Source organism: Hermetia illucens, chromosome 6 (assembly GCF_905115235.1).
Source record: "Hermetia illucens chromosome 6, iHerIll2.2.curated.20191125, whole genome shotgun sequence".
NCBI lineage: Eukaryota > Metazoa > Arthropoda > Insecta > Diptera > Stratiomyidae > Hermetia > Hermetia illucens.
The window spans coordinates 26,010,859-26,031,958 of record NC_051854.1 but is presented as its reverse complement, the minus strand read 5'-3'; the positions used below and the strand labels follow the sequence as shown (position 1 = coordinate 26,031,958).

The following is a 21,100-nucleotide window of genomic DNA, read 5'->3' as shown; positions in this document are numbered from 1 at the left end:
TGCCCATGAGCACGCTATTGAAAAGCTTGGGAACGTGAGTGTCTGGGATGCCTAGAAGTGAGTTGTGGAAAACGCAACGTACACCTAATCATAACTACAACATCTTAAACTGCCATAGTCACCATTTATACTGGCTTTTCGGAAGTCCGCAATCTATACCTTATGCCATTAGCCTTTACTCCTTCATATCTAGTGAGTGTAAAATGATGATAATTGGAATTGGAAATTGGAGATTACATAAATTATAATTTGTCTTCTATAGAAACATGCATATTTTGACGACTACTTATTGCTTTTCTCAGTGCCAGAATTGGACTCATATATTGTATCTTCCGCTGATGTCCGAACGCACTCTTCTGTGGTTCATTGTTCTAGCAAATACCCGCCCTGCGACTAAGTCTTACCAAACCGTAATCATGATTTGCTGGTATAATTGGTTTCCCTTGGGTGCAGCTCCACATCTTGTGTGTGTTTTGTGACAATGGCCACTGTCAAACCATCCTTAAATCCGCTAAAGTCTCTTCGAGACGGAAAGTCGGAGCACTCAATTCTACATTACATTCCTGAAAAGTGATCTCAATGCAAAACGTAGAGGTCTACCTGCCTACGTTCAGCAACACGGTTGCGCAACACTTTCCCGAGGCCACCGTATCCTGGATTAGATGACACGGCTCTTGTTGTCGCGTTAATTGTGCTCGCTGAAATCTATATTACCATTCGCATAGGTCAACTTTTTCCACCATGAACAGTGGCAACCCATTATACATGACTCTCCACCGCGGTTTCTAAAGGACAGATCAGCTGATATGAAGAACTCAATCAAGTGAGAAACACCCCTCAAGCATGCATGCTTCAAAACTTCACTGTTCAACTAATTAGGCATGACACTATCAATCAATTTTGCAACTTAGTTCAGGATTTTATTAACTTTGCCTTAGTCATTTATTATACGTCTACAGATCTATGTGAGTTCCTTCTCAGCATTTCTCTGCATTTATCAAGATATTGACCAATTAAACTAGAACCTGAATTTTATCCTCCTGTTGTTGCCGAAAATTTTATTATTTCCCCAAAAGTCGTAGACAAGTGGCTTGAGTTGATTTTTTTCCACCTATTTTATTCTCCATAATTTTGTAAGTACTGTCCCACCGCTTCGTACTCGTTTCAACGTACCATTTCTTGTAGCATACCCAATTGCCCTTCCGTATACCCCACTTAATTCCACTTCTGACATGTCGGTGTTTTTGCTAGAGATGCTGCCGATATATCTTCCCTTTTGTCCTTTACATTTCTTTATCCGGAGAGAGGACACAATGCGGTAATTTTCTAGTTTCGCCCCCAATCTGATTTCCTGACTTCGGCACAATTAAGACGCAAGCCTCGGTTACCCGTCGGGATAACTACCCCTTCTTCTACAGCCCCCAAACAGTATCCTTTTCAAAATCACCGTGCAGGAATTTCGTTACATAACCCCCCATGTTCAATGTCAATCAAGCTTCTATGAAGGTCACAGTGGAAGTATTGCTCCTTCACTCCTCAGTGAGGACATACAATACGTTAAGTAAGGGATGGGGTACGACTATTTTCTCTGTATTTCTTTGTCGACAATTCCAGCACATATCACCTATTGTTCATCCATCCTTTGCCTCGCTTCATGGGGTATACATTGGAACACTCAGCCAGCTTAGTTAAGGTTGTAGTTTCTGCCATATTGTCCAACTCTAGACTGTTCAACATCCACTCACTAACTACAAATGTAGATCCCGCGATCGATTAAGACTATCGTGGATACGATACCATTTTTCGGGAGCGTCTTGAGCGTGAAACTCGCTTTAGATGGATCTGGCTTTTACTCCTCTATTATCTATGATACATGCATTAGATAGATACCAAGTGGTAACAAACAGAAGCAATGACTCATATCAAGATTCTAAAGCTCCAAAAAACAGGCTCTGTAGAGCAGATCTCTGACAAAAGGTTTCTTAGACGACATCCTAAAACGTAAAGCAGATACAACAACTCAATAGACTGTGACCCGAAAGAATGAAAAAATGTTTCTCCTTTTTTTTTCCAAAAGTGCTGTAGATGCTATTGACTATTTGAGATAGTTTACTCGTCTCCTCTTGAATTGGTTAAGGTACCACTGTTGCAATCATGTTCGTCCTTTTAGACTCATCTGCAACTCCTCTTTTCACTGTTTGAAATGCATAGCTCGTAGGTGAGTGGATATTACTTTTATTTTCAACAACCTCATTGATTACTATTAGATAAGATATTAGAGAGTTTGTAACAATAACAATAGATGTACTATCTTAAGTGTAAGTTTCTTTGGGTCTAGACCGCAAAAAGCGCAAACTCCTTAAAAAATCGTAGCAAAACTTTATTGTTTTTACTCTTAATACAGCAATGGTTACTAACGTAACTTATATTAGCAAAACAGCCAAATATTTCTTGAATAAGCACTCGTCGACCTTTAATTGATAATCACCGTCAATTGACACGAAACAATTTTTTTCTCATTCCAGGAAACATAAAAATCCGTTGAATGTAAACCATCACGATTTAGACTAATTGCGACCAGTCGAAATGCTGCCAAGGTGCGTAAAAGTAGTTACTATTGCGGTGGTCTGGTCATTTGTGTTAATTTCGACGTGTAATGGTCACGGGCGGCTGATTGAGCCACCAAGCAGGGCCTCTGCATGGCGATATGGTTTTCCGACACCACCAGACTACAACGACCACGAACTATATTGCGGAGGCTTCAACCGACAGTGGCAGAAAAACGACGGAAAATGCGGAGAGTGCGGCGATGCGTGGGACTCGCCACTGCCAAGGCCCCACGAATACGGCGGAAAATGGGGTCAAGGTGTTATTGTTAGGAAATACGCATTAGATGCCGAAATCACCTTAAGGGTGGAGTTGACGGCGAGTCACATGGGGTGAGTTTTCATCACACTTCTCGATAGTGCACGTTCTATTGCTAATGGTTCTAATTCATTTTAGATACTTCGAGTTTAGAGTGTGTCCCGACCCTAATGGAAAACAAGTTTGCTTGGACAAACACGTATTGAAAATTTTAGGAGGGACACCTTCTGTGCACAATCCAGAAGATCTAGATACTCGATTTTATCCACGGAATGGCAGCAGAATTTATGAAATGAAGGCCAGACTTCCAGGAGGTAAGAAATGAAAATGAAATAGGGTTGAATCGGGACCTTTGACTAAAGATTTTTTGATCTTTTGTATCAATGTTTATATCCGCGATTACTTATTTGTTCTGGCTTATGTCGTCAATTTGGTAACTAAGGGAAAGTTTTGTATGCGAATTAATGTTAGATTTGAATATGATGGTTCAGTGCTCAAATGTCGGTCCCGTATTTCAACCGTGAATGTTTGTGTTTCTCTGTGAGTTCACTTGGATGATAGTAGTTCTAATAGCAATGGAATTGATACATAGTCAAATGTAAATAAACCATTAAAATTAAGAAGAAGGAGCTGTTTGGATGCTATACAATACCTTACAAAGGAGTGTCATGAATGAGTATAGTTACATCACTTGAAGCAGCTTCTTCATATAGTTCAAACAACTCCCCCGCCTACACCTTGTATCAAAGTTGCCTGATAAGTAAATCCTTTACTGGGCTTAGTATTCGCCGTCCCAATGTACCCCACTTTTCGTTTATAGAATTCACTTGATGTCAAACCGATCCAATTGAGGGAAGAAGTTGTTATACAAAAAACGCCATACAATTTTTTTTGGAAGAGGGAGGCTTTCATCCAGGGCAAGGACAATATCATAGTTTGACGCGTTGCTTGACTGCGTCCTTTCCATGGGTTCTGTCCGAGATTTTCCCCATGGTAACGGAATGAAGCGTTTGGAACGCTGAACTTTTGATGGAGACCGTACTAGTCGTCTACGGCAGGAGTCCTCATTTCTTTAACCTTACCCTAGGTCGTTTTGAGGTATATCGGTTTAAACCATTCCATCTGAAAAACCAACCAAACAACAACATCAAACCGCACTGGTCACACGGGAAGAATAAAGACAGGAGAGTACAACTTTGAGACCGTTGATAATTTCTCCTATCTACGGTCGAAAATCACAACCGATAACAGCTACGATGAATTGTGAATTCTTGGCCGCGTTCGAGAGAAGAATCCTCCGCAGAATTTTCGGCCCCCTTCATGAGGATGGACGATTCCGTAGCCTACATAACGACGAAATCTATGAGCGATACCATAACCGTCAAGTTGTGGATAAAATACGGCTCAATAGGTTACGGTGGGCGAGTCACTTAAACCGTATGGATGAGGATGATCTAGCCCGGAAAGTCTATAAGGGCAATATCTATGGTAGAAAAAGAAGACGAGGCAGACCCTGCCTAAGATGGAGCGATGCATAAGTCAGGACGTCAGACAGCTTTTAGGGATATCGAATTGGCGGACCCCGGCCCAAAACCGCAAACTGGAGTTCCTTATTAAGGCAGGCCTAGACCGGATACCGGTTGTTGCGTCGTTAATGATGATGATCTCAAAAGATAGTCTAAAGCCGATATGTACGATATATACATATGAGGATTGTCGTTAAGCGTTAATGAGGTATAATCGGTCATTATCGCGTCAGATAACTTGGCGAGGATCGATGTACAGAGGTTGCAGGCTCTTTTTGATGGAATCAACCCTCTTAAATACCAGAGTGCATGTATGCGACCCTTATAGAAAAACACGAGCTTCTATACTTCTGAATGCTGCGGTAAATTTGATGATTTACGCAAAGCAGCAAAAGATCTAGAAGATGGAATGGAGTCCGTATGCCTGGATAACTTTGGATGTAGAAGAGTTCACTTTCCTGGCGAAGTATACGATTTGCTTCATTGAGCGTTGTACTACTGAACATTTCCACTGGAGGTGGTTCAAGAGATCGTCTTTAAAGGTGGTGAAAAATACGAGCAGGACCAAAATATTCCCGAGTAGCAAGAAGGGCTGTTTTTTGTTTGTGATAATTGTTTTCTAACATGTAGTTTGACTGTGGATGGTAACCTCTACTACGCTTTCTGGGACTTCAACCAGGCGCCTTGATCAAAACATTTCCTATGTTGGCTGACCAATCCGTTGAATAATACTCCGATGACGGTAATTGCTTGTACCTGTAGTAGAGGAATTGCTTCTATCCAGCTGATGAACCTATGCATAGTGACAGGGCCCTATTTGAGGGGTTGACGCTGAAGGACTCCTCCTTCACGAATCTTAATAAAAAATATCTTGCCAAAGCGGAATTCAGAGGACATATGCTTGTTCCTAAGCAGGTTCGGAGTGGTGATTGATGCCAGACTGAGCTTTAGAAGGTACCTAGAGCAGTCCTGTCCTCTCGGAGTAAGACACAGTTGGAGATGGTGCGATCGAGCTGATGAACTCGGCTTAAAGCCTGATGAATCTGAAAATCTGAAGAGCGCCTTTCGAATTACAATATATGAAGCAATGCGGTTGACGGCAAGCATGATCACATTCAGCATACTCGTACTCGCGCGAGAAATGCATTTTCACTATAAAAAAAAACTGTAATGGCAAATGCGAATTTAAAGATGACCAAAAGATCATCCTGGATGAGCGGAGCAGACTTGAAGACGAGAAATGCCCCGAAAACCTAAAAATTTGGTGAAATTGACCATGTTGTCCTGCCCATATGTACTGCAGCTCCACTGAAGTGCTCCACCGACACACGTTTACATTTCTCTTGGCTAACCAGGGTCAGGAAGAGGGTTAGGCTAAGCAGATGCGTGAGTCCGCCCTAGTACTAAAACACACGGCGGGATATCCTATCGGAGGATAACACTCGAGCTATACGAAATCTAAATAAAGCTCGACAACGTGGAAAGAGCGTGGGGTTGCTTCCTCCTTCACATTTGTTATTACCAATGACAGCAAGCGTTGGGGCCAGCCCCACGTTATGTTCTACCTAGGTATGTGGATGTACGACAAAATCATGACGCCAATGTTCTAGATTAACTTACTGATGAAATCAAGATAGAAAGGAAGGCAGCTGGTGGAATCTCTATTACCGCGGTGTTCAAAATCCATGCAAGACTGTTTTTTAAGCCAATCAATTCTACCTTAGAGACATTCGTATAAAGTAGTCCACCAGTTTTCCAAAATGTTGATATGACTGTTCATATGGTTTAAGACAGTTCTTATGGAATAAGACAATAATACTCCTACCTCGCGAATGCCAAAAAATTTTAAATTTTCTATATATCACCTATAAAATGGTATATGTAAACCACGCACAAAAAAGGTGGAGGGCATGCGTGTAGACAACTCTGGGTGCAGAAGCATACACCTCCCCGGTAAATTCTACACTTTGCTTCACTGAACTTGGCAGGGTATCTATGCTAGATATGATGAGATCGTTATAAAGGTTTTGCACAGGCCAAGCAGGAGTGGAGCCACTAGTTTGCTCCAAGATATTCGATTCTATATTGCCACGTCGTATAAGAAAGCTGTCTTGAGCTTGAGGGATGTGCTTCCTACTATTCGTTCAACTGTAGATAATGTGGAATACTAAGAGTCCCAAGGACTATTTAGGCTAATTCCAAGAACAAGGTGTGTTCCAACGGGTCGCTTTGGCTTGTGATGTGGTTAAAGACGTCTCATATAGGCTGATACATCTGTCGTTTAAGGCTCTTGCGACGGTAATTTCTTATTGATCCGGTATAGCGATTGGTTTTAGCCATCTAGTGGACCTATCCACCATACTAACGCCGAATTGGAAGCCCTGACCAATAGGAAGCTTGGCGTGGTTGGTAGACGCTCGAACTAATTCTCGAGTGTGATAAAGTTGCTTGGAAATTGGAATTTTAAACGGTGACGACTATAGTATAAGCGATTCTTGGGCATGTCGAGAACATAAGGCGTATGGCTGTCGAAGGTTGTGGGCCAGACTGTGTTCACAGGAGATGGAGAAGTCGTTGACTAGGAACGCTTCAAGGTCTAGGGCTCGAAGAGTTCGAAAAGTGCTAAAGCACCTGATCCTAATCTTGGTTTTGAACGACGGACTCTGAATTGAATAACACAAAGATAGTATCAAAGCGATAGAAAGCTTCAGCAAGTGCTTTATCTATACATGCCTAGCCAAAGCCTTGTCAGGACCTAGGCGATCCAAGTACTGGAAAAACAAGAAGCTTGTGTGATTCGCGAATGATTTTTCCTCGAGAATCCTCTGCAAGTTTTTAATTGCAGCCTTTCTCAGTATTGGAGAGTTTCCCGGAAATAAACTCTAGTGATCTCCACACTCCTTGAAGCGGGCCGTTCTGACTGATAAAATAAAGGAGGTCTTGCTAAAGTGAAAGTCGCTGGACTCATGCTCATCTCTAAGCCGCCATCAAATATATCGGAAGTGATAATTGATACCAAATTAAGCCTTAGGCACCTAGGGTAGTCAATGTTACGAGGCACTTGCGAGAATATTGCTAAACATCGTCGGACCAAGACACAGTTGGTAAGCTTTGCGCCATTCTACTATACGCATCATTTGTGTTGAAGAAAGCACTTAACGCCTGATGGCTCCCAAGATCTGTAATGGTTTTAGGACCTGATCAGATGAGGCAATGATGGTTTTGACGGACATGATCCCAGTTATGCGAGAAATGAGTTTTTTTACCATAAAAGACATGTGACAAGGTCGCGGTGGTACGATTGGTATCGCCCGTTCTTGAAGGGTTGAAGCTGTAAACCCATTCCTACCATTAGGGAGTCATGTGAGCAGAGGAAGAAGGAACAACTACCATCTTACCTAGTTCCTCGCACAGCACATTGGCTGCTACAGATAATACCTACACCACTTAGGATTGGATGATTTTTCGAATTGTCCTGGATATGGTAGCATACTCGAAGATGAAGAGTATATGGTTTTCTGCTGTCCGAAATTCTTGATCAAAAGAAGAAACCTAAAAGAGGCTAACGTGGGCCCTAGTGAATAATTAGGAAGATGCTCAAATGCAAAGGTAAACAAGTCAGGAAATCGGAAGCTTGACACTTCAGGTATAGAAGGTTTTGTGTCTTCCTAAGTGAGAAGCGATGATTGCATAATAGTTCCGTGTATACATAGCTGGAAATCCCATTGCCTTCTATTTTTTAGAAAGCATTTAAATAAATCATTTGATGGAAAGCACTGTGTTGATAATAGTCAACCTCATACCCCTCACATTCGAAGTTTAATATTATTAGCAAATGTGCAGAACTTAACCTACAACAGATACAAAAAAGGGCTGGGGAGAAGCAGATTCTTCAGGGATGGAATTTTGATATTTCACTCGAATGTCAATTATTCTCGTTAATTATGACGTCAGCATCTTATTTGCATGGCTTTAGAGGTAGTAAATTCGCGCGAAATTGCCAAGTTTGAACTGCTGTAACTTTGGCGTTAATGACCATTTGGCACTCGTATACGAAATATTGTCCTCTATGCTGGTGCGAGAGGCGAGGTGAGGAAAGCAGAGGGGCCTGCAAACACGAGTGCCTAAAAAGTCCTAGCTTTCTATCAACTTTCGAGTGAGAGGGTTGAATTAAATCATGGACTCCCAGTTGAACAGCCGATGAAGAATTTACATACTATCAGCTTCCTACTGATTAGAAGCGCTTCACCTGCTATCTGCTTCATATTCTAGCCATCTCCTTTCCTTATATTAGGTTCGGTAACTTTCAGTAGAAGCTTCCGCAATATTCCTTTTTCTATTGGAAATTCTGAAGTTTCAAGATCCAATAAAGTGGGCTTCCTTCCGTCACCGAAGTTAGTACTATTTATCAAATGCAATCCCTAATGTTTCTCCTTATTTCAGACAATTTTTTTTCGACAGGGATGAACTATCCACTTATCCAAAAACCAAAAAGTGGCTATCGATGTAGCATTCTCGCTACTTGAAAAACCAAGTAGCTCTTGTTTGTAACATGACTCTTCATCATATGAGGGCCAATAAAATTAAAACAAAGCGAATGGCAAAAAAAACGTTTACAATATTAAATTTTCTGAAAATCATTTATAAAATTATATCTCGTCTATTTCAGGTCTAAAGTGTACAAACTGCCTTCTACAATGGCGATACATTGCTGGAAACAATTGGGGGATGTGTGAGAATGGCACTGGAGCTGTAGGCTGCGGTCCACAAGAAGAATTTCGTGCATGCGCTGACATATCCATTGGTGCTTCCGGCCGAACTACAATGCGTCCATTCCGTCCAGCGACCAAAACCACGCCATCTTCCACGGACACTTCAGAAGAAGAACCAGACTATGGCGAAACAGAAGAACAAATTCCCGAAGAATATCGTTACATTGGAATCATTATTGCCATCGTCTCACTCCTCTTGGTTCTATGTCTACTTGCCGCTATTTACTTGTATCACTATCATGGAGGTCGTGTCAAGCAACTGCTTCATTGGCAACGTCAAAAGGATGCTTCAGCAAACCTGTCAGCCGTCTCACCATCATCAACTCTCACAACGAATCTCAGCACTCCCATTGATGTAGCTGACTCGAAAATGCCACCGGTTCCTCCCCCACGAACGAAAAGACTGTCCAGTGTTCATGAGATCTCTCCGGAGGAGTCCAGTGTTGTGATAGGGCAGGAGCCGATGAGAACGAATAATTCTTAGTAAATAGTTGATTTTGCACTGCCGAAATAATTATTCTCATAGAGTAAAAAGGGCAGAAAGCTTTGTCCTTTTTAGATTCGAAGATTCATTCCGAGCGTTTAATATATTCTCATAATAATTCATCACATAGGTAGTACTTGTACGTATAGGAGGTCGCTTAATGTCCAGTATTTTGTAAATAATAAAAAAATAACAATAGGAACAAAATGGAGCCTTTTTAGTTTTATTATGTATTTAGTTATATTGCGTTATTTTGTGTACTCAAATCTGGTTGCAAGTGATGATTGGGCCCAAGATTGAGTTCTGTCCAGTAGGACGGTAACGTTCCAACGCATTAATGTGTTCCTTGAAGATTTTCTGTAAAACACAACAGACTATGGATCCCTTGACAAGAAAATAAAATATTCGCACAGTTCCTAACACGCTGGATGGATGTCATAGGGGTGTAATTTAAGATGCGTCAATATGCGACATAGAAATATACTTAGTACGTACTGCTTAACTAACACTTGCGATTTGATAATTTAGGACCACGTTTTACTGAGGTCCTAAATTTGTTGATTGTTTTCTCTGTCCTTGTTGCATTTAGAGCACAATAAACATTTTTTATTATAATGTGCTACACGCACGCTGAAGACGAATTCTACATGGTGACTAAATGTATAAGAACCGAACTCAACCCCACACCCCCCTCCTATCCACAGTTTTCATGAAATTGCTGATATTAGCATAAAGGCAAAATGAAGCATGGGTAGGGTAGGTCCACCGTGCTAAATCTTACCAGATCCTTCTTGGTGGCATGTCCCACAAGTAAGAGGCGCAGTTATTTCCAAGAACCAATGATATTTCAACTTTACATGTATTATAGTGATGCTAGGGCTTTTATCAGACTCAATGCGGCAGGGCACATCACGATTCAGTGGATACACGAGGAAGGATTCTTAATACAATAACGACATCACGAAGTAATTCTATTTCTTCAAAATATGAAAGCCAGCAAGGTCAGTATCTGCACCTTTAAAACGATCAGCTCACCGGCAAGATGGACATACGAGAACCCTCCTCGATATCTCCGCTCTACGCGGAACTCAATAGAGTGGTGCCAACGGTTTGCACATAAAGCACAAATACGCTAATAATAAAATTAACACCCCCTACTTGACGGTATGATGGGCCAGTTGAAGCGAGAAGAAGTTTATATCCATTTTGTTTGTCTAATGGAATATTCCAGATTCGTTTATGTATCGAAGGATTTCTATTAGCGGATGTGATGCTGCCTTCTGCAGCTGGAGCACATGAACACCAGAAATCTGATGCCTGAAAATGTTCCGTGGATTCCGTTTCCTCTTTACAGGATGGACACGTATCATCTTGGATAATTCCTATTCTGAACATATGCCCAGCTAGTGAATTACGACCAGTCAGAATGCGCACAATACTTCTGCAGGTCTTCCTGCTTTTCGACAGGATAAACTTTGCAGCATATTTGTTTGATTTTGACAGGTGTTTCTAGCAGCATTAAGGCTTCGCCATCTATCATTATGAGAAGCTTGTTCCCACAGTTTTTGATAGCAGTAATAGTCAATGCTACCGACACCCCAATTGCTGGTTCCGGTCCGGGTATGGGGGAAGTTGAAGCCTCTTTTACTAAAGCATCCGAGATTTAATTTCCCTCTACACCACAATGGCCAGGTACCCAGAGTATATCCACCGTATTGAATCTAGAAACAAAATTCAATCGATTCCTACATTCCTGAATGATTTTTGAAGTGATCAAAATATTACTCAATGCTCTCAATCCAGCTTGACTATCGCTACAGATTGCGATACGCCTGCGCTTCAACCGCTCATCAATCATTCAATCATTAGGATCGCATACACTTCAGCCTGAAAGACTGTTTTGTATTATCCCAAAGGGAAAGTCCACTTCTCGTTTTTATTCGAGAGGTAGGCTTCTGCTCCAGAACCCTGTCAGTATATCTTGATACGCATTCTTCTGGTTCGTCTCAGTTTTCTCTTCGTTTCAAGATAACATCATATCTTCTATCAAACAACACTAAATTCAGTTCTCCCAATGACTTTTCAATACTCTGTGCCCCCACGTCCATTGTTTTCCTTTAGATCTAATCGAATTAGTCTATGAGCTGCTCTCATTGCAGTGCCCTGAATAAACAAATCCAAGGGCTGCAAATTGACTAATGCATTCAGAGCTGCGCCGGATGTGGTGCTGGTGATACCCAAACACACAATTTTTTACAGTGTGCCTTGTTTACCGCGAAAACTCTTTTGTTTCACCTTAACCCACCACACTACGGATGCATAGGCGAACATCGGCCTAATGATAGCAACATATATCCAGATTACTATCTGAGGCCTAAGTCCCCATGTCGAGGCAAACCTTGTCAGACGCTAACTCAGCGCCTCTACCCTGCTTATGTATTTGGCTTGGTCGGTTTCGATTACGCCCAAGGAAAGAGTAGTCCGTGCACTAAACAGAAGAAGTGAGTTGCTTCTCGAATGGCGGGCTCAGGACAACTCATTCTCAAACAAAATGTTTATTCTTCAACATTACGCATATTCGGATATTCCAACCAAAAATTCGATATCCCAAAGTTCCTAGTGCATAACTATGAGCGGGAATGGTAACTACCTATCCTAAAGAAATAAAATTAATTAATCAATCTATGCAATTTTAAGTTTTGGCTTTGCGCTTTTCCATTTGAGTAGAACTTTATCTGCATCTTAATATAAATTAATTAGTCAGCGTTTTCTAGACCATAGGTATGGCCTTCTTAGATTTCCTTCCACCTCTTCCCTTCATCGATCCATATCCACGATTACGCAGTCAGCTAAATCTTATGGCAGAGCATTTTTCATGGCGTCCGGATAGCTGAGTGGTTAGAGCACAAGGCTGTCGTACGGAAGGTCGCGGTTCAAATCTCGCTGGCGGCAGTGGGATTTGCATCGTGATTTGACGTGGGATACCAGTCGACTCAGCTGTGAATGAGTACCTGAGTACCACATTGCCTCCTAGTGTACCGTTACGGTCTTGAATGAAGTGCTCTAACACACTTCAAGGCCCTGATCCAATATGGATTGTTGCGCCAACGATTATTATTATTATTTTTCATGGCGGTTCTCCCACTGTCCAGCGGCAGCTGGGTTATACAAGTGGTCAATGTTGAACTTAGGGAGTTACAGTTCCCCAAATCTGTGAGAAGTGGCGGACCCAACACGCAAGGAACGTAAGTGTGGATCAGATGGTGATCCCTTTCGAGGCCGATGTCAGTGCCTCTCTTTTGATGCGCATTCAGGAGACAATTCCTAAATTTACTGCTGGTTGCGAAGTGGTTGATCTGATTGGTCGTTGGTGGCGATCAGTTGAAACCGAACTCTATGGCAAACTCTTTGCTCGAATAAAGTGACATCAATGATAATGCAACACATCCACCAGATCTTTTGCGTCAACAATCACCGCGGCGCATAGGCGCAACACACTATTGTTACCTCGCTAGCAACTGGGGCATCATTATACATGATGTTCCACAATAGCTGTCCCAGCACAGAGCCCTGTGGAACACACGCGGAGGCAATGTATTCTTTGGTTCCATTGTCTATGTCGTACCAGAGCCTTCTATCTGTTAATTAGCTGTTGACTAGAGCTGTTAGGTAACTTGATGCACCAATCGGCGCCAATAACCCCTTATAAAGTTCCAATGGGCCGAGTTGAACACATTTTGCCCATCAAGGGTACTCACAGCACAATACTTGCTAGTGCCACCCGTTCCGTGGATCGTATTTTCAGCTAAACCAGTGACCAGTTTAATTGCCTCGACCCTTGATCTGGTCGTGCGGAAGCCGAATTGTCGGCCTGATAAGCCTCCCAGACTTTCTACAACCGGCAGCAAGCTGTTGTAGATTATTGTCTCCAACATTTTCCCCATAGTTTCCAGTAGACATATAGGCGTGTGTGAAAATGGTTTCCCCGGAAGCTTACCGGGTTTAGGCAACAATACCAACCTTTGTTTTTTCTATGTTCCAGAAAAGATTCCATCCACCAAGCATACTTCAAACAACTCGACAAATATGTCCGGCCTCAACTTAACGACCAGCTTAAGGGCTTTGTTTGGTATGCCGCCAAGGCCGGGCGCTTTGTTGTATCCCAGCCTACCCCAAACCTCCAGTACTTATTCCTTCATTACTGCGGATATTACAGCCACATCTGAAGATGTATGTAGACTGTAACCCCTTATGTTCTCCTGAGGAAAGAAACCCTGAACGATTCTCAGTAGTAGATCGGGACATGTAATTTGTGGAGTTGCCTGACCTCTAAATCTCCCCATCACAACCCTGTAGGCGCTTCCCCATGGGTCTATATCCGCCTCTGCGCAGAGTTGCTTGAAGCAGTCCCCTTTGCTTCGCTGCAGCTTCAGGTTTCTTCGGGCCGCTCGTCTGGTCCGATGGCACACCGACAGAAGATCCGACAATTCATTATTCCACCAGCAGTTGGGACTTCTACTAGGGAAAGTATAACGTTTCGACATCGATGAGTCGCTTGCCTTCGCGATACATTTCGTGGTATGGAGGGCTCTTTCCGATGGTGTACCTTGTATAGCGTCCTGGTCCAACCACACATCTATGAATTGAAATTTGAAATTATTGCATCACACCAAAAATTAAATCTTATCCTTATTTATTGGCAGTGGAGATTGGCAATTTGTTATCAGTTTTGTCGGTTCAACGCTCACAGCCTCTAGCTAGATGGTCTTAAAAACGATCTGCTATTTTTATCAATTCAGTCTTCGTATCATTGCTTATCTGGGCAATTTTCCTTGGACTCTGCCTCTGAATGTCTCCTCCAGAAGTTGCACGTTCTTAGTCGACTGCAGATTGCTTAGCTTCACGAGTTGTAAAAACAGATGCTTACCACCCAGATTTCACCGCGTAACGATATACTTATCTCCTTTCAGCTCAACTTCCCATGCCATCGAACTGGGCCCAAAAGTATCTCCTTCAGACATTGTATTGGTCGTTCCATTAAAGTTATGTCATCAGCGTACGCCCCTGTTCAGCTCAAAATCTTATTACTATGCCAAAATATCCTTTGATTTTTAATCTAAATGTAAAAATTAGATATTTTTATTTTGGCGCCCAAAGTGGGTGATTATGATTACTATATTTGCAATTCAAGTACTTGCATATTCAGTCATTAAAAAATATTTTTGATATCATTATATTATAAATTAAGGTATATTTGTCGATTCAATTACATACGCACGTCAGAGTTGGTTCCAAATATTTTTCTCTGAATGTACTATGGCAACTATGTCAATTTTCTTATAGTCAGCTTGTCTGAGTGTCTGCTTACAATACATATCTTAAATATGGTCCATGTAAAACTAATTCAAAGAACTACTATCACTACAAAAGTAAAATGCACAGAAATCCCTGCAATAAGCGCAAATGCAATACTCTAACTTACAATAGCATAAAGGACTTTATCCAGTCCAGAAACCTGGAAATATCCACGTAGACAACATACTCATTCAAGTTGCATGAGTGTCTGCTCGCGTCAAGTAAGGAAGCGGAAACAGTTCCCCGTAGCCAAAATTTCTTGCTTCGATAAATCATCAATCCTCCCCCAGAATCACCAGTGCAAGGACCATTTCCATTTTTATCGCCAGCGCAGAAGGTTCGATTTGATGTCAACAGTCGGAATTGCTCATTCGATCGGATGCAATCAAGATCAGATACAATGGTCGTTTCGATCCGTTTCGGAACAGAACTAACGCTCTGACCAGCTTCATTACGACCCCAACCTACAACCACTCCTCTTTCTCCTACAATGTCGTCAGTAGTTGATCGTCGCGGCCAAAGGCAAACAGGTCGAATGTATTCGGTAAATCTGAAAATAAGAATGCAACGTAAGTGAATCTGAACATTTCTGAAAACAAAAATCATTATAAAAATTGGAGTTCACAAAAATATTAGTAGTTTGGACCCAATGTGTCTCTGTCTACCTGTGACACCCAATTTACTCCAGAACGGCTGAACCTATTATCATGAAATTTGGTGACAGCGTACGGTCTGTGACTGTCTTTATATGCAATGGGTGGGATGATTTAATGTTGTCGATATTATCAGAAATACGCTTTCCTTCATTATTTTAAGCGCTTTACAAACGAATGGGCGTTCCTTTATTTCAAGCCACTTTCCTAGGAATTAATCCGTTCCCAGAAGGATTAACCATTCAATTGTTGACAAACCATGAACAACAGATGTAGATTAAATCATAAAGCTTTCACGGTCATCACGGTTTACCCTGTCATGTATCTTTGAAGTCGATTTCCCCAATGTGTTCATTAAGAATAGACGTAGAGTTCAAGCAATCAAAGTTGAAAACCTTTAGCAACAATTGCGTTTTCGTTTTAGTCTATGTAAAATTCAGAAGTGATCAACTGTTTAAAAAAAATGAAAACTAAGTACTAGAAAGGTCCTGAAGTGAGCCTAGACCAGATAGTTGTATTTCGTAATAAAATAGAGCAATTTTGTGAAGGTCATACTCACTAAAACCACCTCCTTTCCCTACCATTCCCTCTACGGAACTGCTCTAAAACATTACATCGCGGGACTAAATCAGTCCCGAATTTTGGCGCATTCGGAATTCTCTTTACCCAAGTTGTTCACGAAACCATGAAGGTTAGTTCCCAAGACCTTTCCAACTTGCCTCCGTTGACTCCAGCGTGAACGCTACAATGTAAGCAGGTGTAAAGTGCCTATCTGTGACAGACTCCAATCTTGTACGTATATAATAAAATATAGAACAGCTATATTATCGGATCTTGGGCACTATGATGAATCATCTTGCCAAAATTGATATAGGTATGCACGATAACCTCCATGTCCCGTCAAGAACTGTGTTTATTTTCCCGTGACTTCGTTCAATCCATCTTCGAATGTCCGAAATGACGCGATTTGTCCAATGAACAGTTTCTGACTCCTCCCATTTCTTTTGCCATTCCGCGATAGGAAGCATGCCTCCTAATAGCATGCTGCTTCGCCAGATGCTGTCCAACAAACACTATATCTCAAGGGTACATTTAACCGATACACCATTCCTTTTTTTCTGCAGTTTAACTTATTTTTCAGAACAGTTGCCCGTAGTGGAGCTGTTTAGCGTTGCCACGAACTAAATATCCTTGAAATAATACTACAGGTAAGATTACAGCGATGGAAGAGCCTTTAGTTAAATACTCAATATGTTTCATGAAGTTAAGCTTTCTGTCGATCATTACTCCCAAGTATTTAAGCACTAATGGGGAGCAAATTATTTATTCCCAAATTTTAGTTTCCACTGTTGTTTCTTTCACCCCTCGTTGATTAGAACTACTTCCGTTTTATGTTCAGCAAGTGGTGAGACGGTGGTCAAAGGGTAGTATAAGTCCCAGGGGATTGGTTCCCACGATGGAGCATAAAACCTGGGAAACGCCTACTGAAACAGCACCAACAGCTCTACTACCAAACCCTATTTCCACCTCCACGTGGTGACCGCTGGGAGCTCTTTCTTAACGAAAAACTGCAGACGCAAAAGGATGAAGGCGAGCCCCTCCAGGTTGGGGGCTGGGTAGGGCTGACGACCCTACACGGAAAACAACATGTTACGGAGCCACAAAAGGAGCCTCGGACTGGATTTATTACACAACGACGAACCCTACAACGAAAACGAGATAACGATTTGCGCATTTTCTCATGGAAAGTGCGCTCCCTGTAAAGAGATGGTGTTGCCAAGGTAGCCGATACCCTATTCCAATATAAGGGTGATGTAACAGCGCTACAGTAGATGCGTTGGACAGGGACCGGTTTCCTGGAGAAGAGTCACTACACCTTATATTATAGTGGCTATCCAGTAAACCATGTGCTCGGAGTAGGTTTCTTAGTCAGCCAAAAAATGAAACCTGCTGTTATCGGCTTTGAAAATATAAGCGAACGGCTAATCACTCTGCGCTTGCGAGGCAAATTTAGAAATATAAACCTCATTAAAGTTTACGCCCCTACAGAGGAGACTGCAGAGTCGGAGAAGAATACCTCCTACAAGGCAGTAGAACGAATCCTCGAAGCCTGTCCCAGGTATGTTATCAAAATCATACTTAGAGATTTTACCAGTCAAGTAGGGACGGAGCCCGTATTCAGGTGTTACGTTGGCCCCCATAGCTTATATCAAAATACAAATAATAACGGACTGCGGATTATTCAATTACAAATGTCACACGAAATTGTTGTTGGAAGTACCTGGTTTGCGTGGAAAGCGGTCCACAAACAAACGTGGGCCTCTCCAGACGGGACCATTTTCAACCAAATTGACCACGTGTTGATTGAACGCCGTCACCTTTCAGCCTTGATGAATGTCAGAACATATAAGGGGCCAATATAGACTCGGATCACGATCTCGTTGACATGGTACTCTGAGCTCGAATAACGACACCACCCAGAATCCCCTCTGACAACCAGGTGAGAGTTAACACTGAAGCCATCCACAAGACAGCCCTCCATAACACCTATAAGAGGGAAATGGATGCCGCAATAACTGCAGTCAACAGAGATCCTGGAGATGAAGCATCAACAAATAATCTTCATAATCACCTAAAGAAGGTTACCATTTATACGGCCACAAACATACTTGGCCCCAGTTGCAAAAGAGTCGAAACGGCTGGTTCGGCCATGAATGCAAGCTAGCAAGGAAACTGAAGAATGTTGCATACCGGTAATGGTGAATTTACAGACGACGCGAGCACTTGCGGAGACTTATCATGAGCTCCGGCGAGAGGAAAAGCGACTTCACAGACGGAAAAAGGAAGCCTGGGAGGACTAACAGGTCTATGAACTCAAGAAGTACAGGGAGCAACCACACCAGGCGCAGAGGCGGAAGTTTTACTAACAAGTCAGCAGCAAAGAGGGAAGTCTGATTTTCGACAGAATAGGCATATTAGAGCGATGGGTTGAGTACTTTGCTGAGCTGCTCAACAAACAGAACATCGGTGAGTTGGAAGTCCCGCAAACTGAAGACAACGGACAAATACTGCCACCACCAAGTATAGAAAAAACAGTCCTTGCAATTCATCGGCGTAAAAATCATAAGTCGCCAGAGCCAATGGAATTACAGCCGAATTGGTTGAATATGGAGGCGACCAATTACACCAAGTGGTTCATCAACTTTTGCTTAAGGTGTGGGGCAACGAATCAATGCCTGATGACTGGCAAAGAAGCATTATCTGTGTCATACATAAAAAGGGAGATATCACACAGTGCAGCAATTATAGAGGTATCATTTTGCAGAGTTTCATCTGCTAGATCGAATAGCCCCATACGCCCACAACATCATTGTCCTATAGCATTCAAATCAGCAACAGATCAGATTTTGTCTTTACGGCAAGCGACTTTAAAGCCGCCTATGATAGCATTGCCAGGGTAAAACTGTACACGGCTATAAGAGAATCCGGTATCCCAAAGAACTTAATAACACTGGTTAAGTTGACTTTGACCAATGTACGAGACCAGGTAAAAACACCAGGATCACTCTCGAGACCATTCGATATCAACAATGGTCTAAGACGAGGGGACGCCCTATCATGCACCCTCTTTAACCTAGCCCTGGAAAAAGTGATACGTAATGCTGAAATAAATGCGACGGGTACGATTCTCTTTAAGTCTACCCATCTACTGGCCTGTGGTGGCAATATCGATATCATGGGAAGAACGGCCCGATACGTACAAACTGCCTTCGTCCAGATGGAGCAGGCGGCGCGATATCTTTGGCTGCACATCAATGAAGGCAAGACAAAGTATATGGTGGCAACGTTAGCACCAAAAATCTACCAACCAATAACATCAAACCGCACTGGTCAAACGGGAAGAATAAAGATAGCCGTGTACAACTTTGAGACCGTTCATCATTTTTCCCATCTAGGGTCGAAAATCAAAACCGATAACAGTTACGACGATGAAATCCGCGTATGGTTGTTGGCTGCCAACAGAGCCTATTTCAGCTTACAAAAACTGTTCTGCTCACGTCTCATCAGAGGGTCAAAGCTCTTTTTCAATATTTCCCTGTACGTGGTCACTTCTTCCTACCATGCGATAGAGATTTCGGAAACGTTATACGAATCATAAGATGCCATGATGATGAGATTATGAGCACATGATTGTAAGCACCCTTTACAGTTTTAGTAATTAAATATACTGATGTAACGGACTTCAAAAGCTGGTAGCCAAAGTATTATAAAAAAACCTGCAAATCAGTAGTCAAAGTAAATATCGAAGCTTTCTCAGTTTCTACCTATTGTCAGTTAATCTATGACAGTTCTACACCAGGTTATATTTCAACTAGTTCTTTTATCGGAGGACTAGATATAAATACTACTTTTAATCTGCTCAAGCCTCATGTCACTCCAACCTTTCTAAACGAACCAGCCTACAAAAAACCATTACCAATCAATGCCAAGAAGATCGATGACTTAAAAAGAATTTTAAAATATAGGAGTAGCGAAATCTTGGAGTTTTATTATCACATTACCTCTTGGGAGACAACCAATGAAGATCAACAGTTACCGTTATGTGATCATTAACAGACGTCATTAATAAAGGCATCCTTATTGAAATCAGTTTTTTTTTACGTTGACCACTCATCGATTCAATTAGATTCAGGGTTTACCCTAGCCAATTCTAGCATGCTAAAAAGAGGGCCTTTGGAGTGCTCGTTGATGATGATATATTCAACCATCCTTCGAAGGATCAACTTCAGTTCTTTTCTGACATGTCAGACTGTGAACGATGATTTTCTTGACATTTACCTTCAGGCCAATTCGCCTTCTCCGCCACTCCTTCGGAAAAGGTCCATAATTCAGTGAGAGGAAAAGCGGATGATTAAAAGTCTTTGGGTAAGGATATCATGAAACGGGACAAAAAATATCAGTAGCGTGGCCCGACCCCGTCTTCAAATTATTTCAAGGTGCGATGCTCTTTCATGCTTTTCAGAATGCTATGAGCTACTATTGACGAAAAAGCCGGCAACTCGCAAATATCTTTCACCCCCTCTCCAATTAGGCACTCTAGACGGAGACCCTCCTTCAGGATCTTAACATTCATCTTCCAGTGATGGAGCTCCACACAATGTAATGTAATTGAGGGCGTAGTGAATTTTGTCGTCGGACTATCAGGAGACCTGTGACTGCCTGAAAGTACCCTAGTGGTGCCAAAAATCATTTGTACTAATTTGAGTTGAAATGATGAGCGCCGTTTATTAGGATTCACTAACCCTAAATGAAATGTTTAATGCATTGTGATCGATCTAATTAAATGTCAATTTACAGTCAGCCAAATCCGAACCAAACTCAGGTCAGGCCCAATGTTCGAACTATTATATATTCGCCGATTAGAAAGTGGTGGAAGTTTCAGAA

At 42.0% G+C, this 21,100-nt stretch overlaps 2 protein-coding genes across 4 annotated transcripts in view; one reads left to right on the top strand and one right to left on the bottom strand.

The window, feature by feature from the left end:
* Positions 1–9,858, top strand: part of LOC119660134 — a 74,731-nt gene extending 64,873 nt beyond the window's left edge. For all 3 annotated transcript variants that reach the window (XM_038068533.1, XM_038068535.1, XM_038068534.1), the window contains 3 exons: positions 2,526–2,939; positions 3,004–3,179; positions 9,061–9,858. In XM_038068533.1, coding sequence (XP_037924461.1) covers positions 2,587–2,939; positions 3,004–3,179; positions 9,061–9,647 — 1,116 coding nt within the window. In that variant the 5' untranslated portion in view covers positions 2,526–2,586 and the 3' untranslated portion in view covers positions 9,648–9,858. The remainder of the gene's footprint in view (positions 1–2,525; positions 2,940–3,003; positions 3,180–9,060) is intronic.
* A 5,020-nt stretch (positions 9,859–14,878) lies between these two features.
* LOC119659848 (serine protease gd-like) overlaps positions 14,879–21,100 on the bottom strand; it is a 50,567-nt gene continuing 44,345 nt past the window's right edge. The window contains exon 5 of the mRNA XM_038068145.1: positions 14,879–15,552. Coding sequence (XP_037924073.1) covers positions 15,126–15,552 — 427 coding nt within the window. The 3' untranslated portion in view covers positions 14,879–15,125. The remainder of the gene's footprint in view (positions 15,553–21,100) is intronic.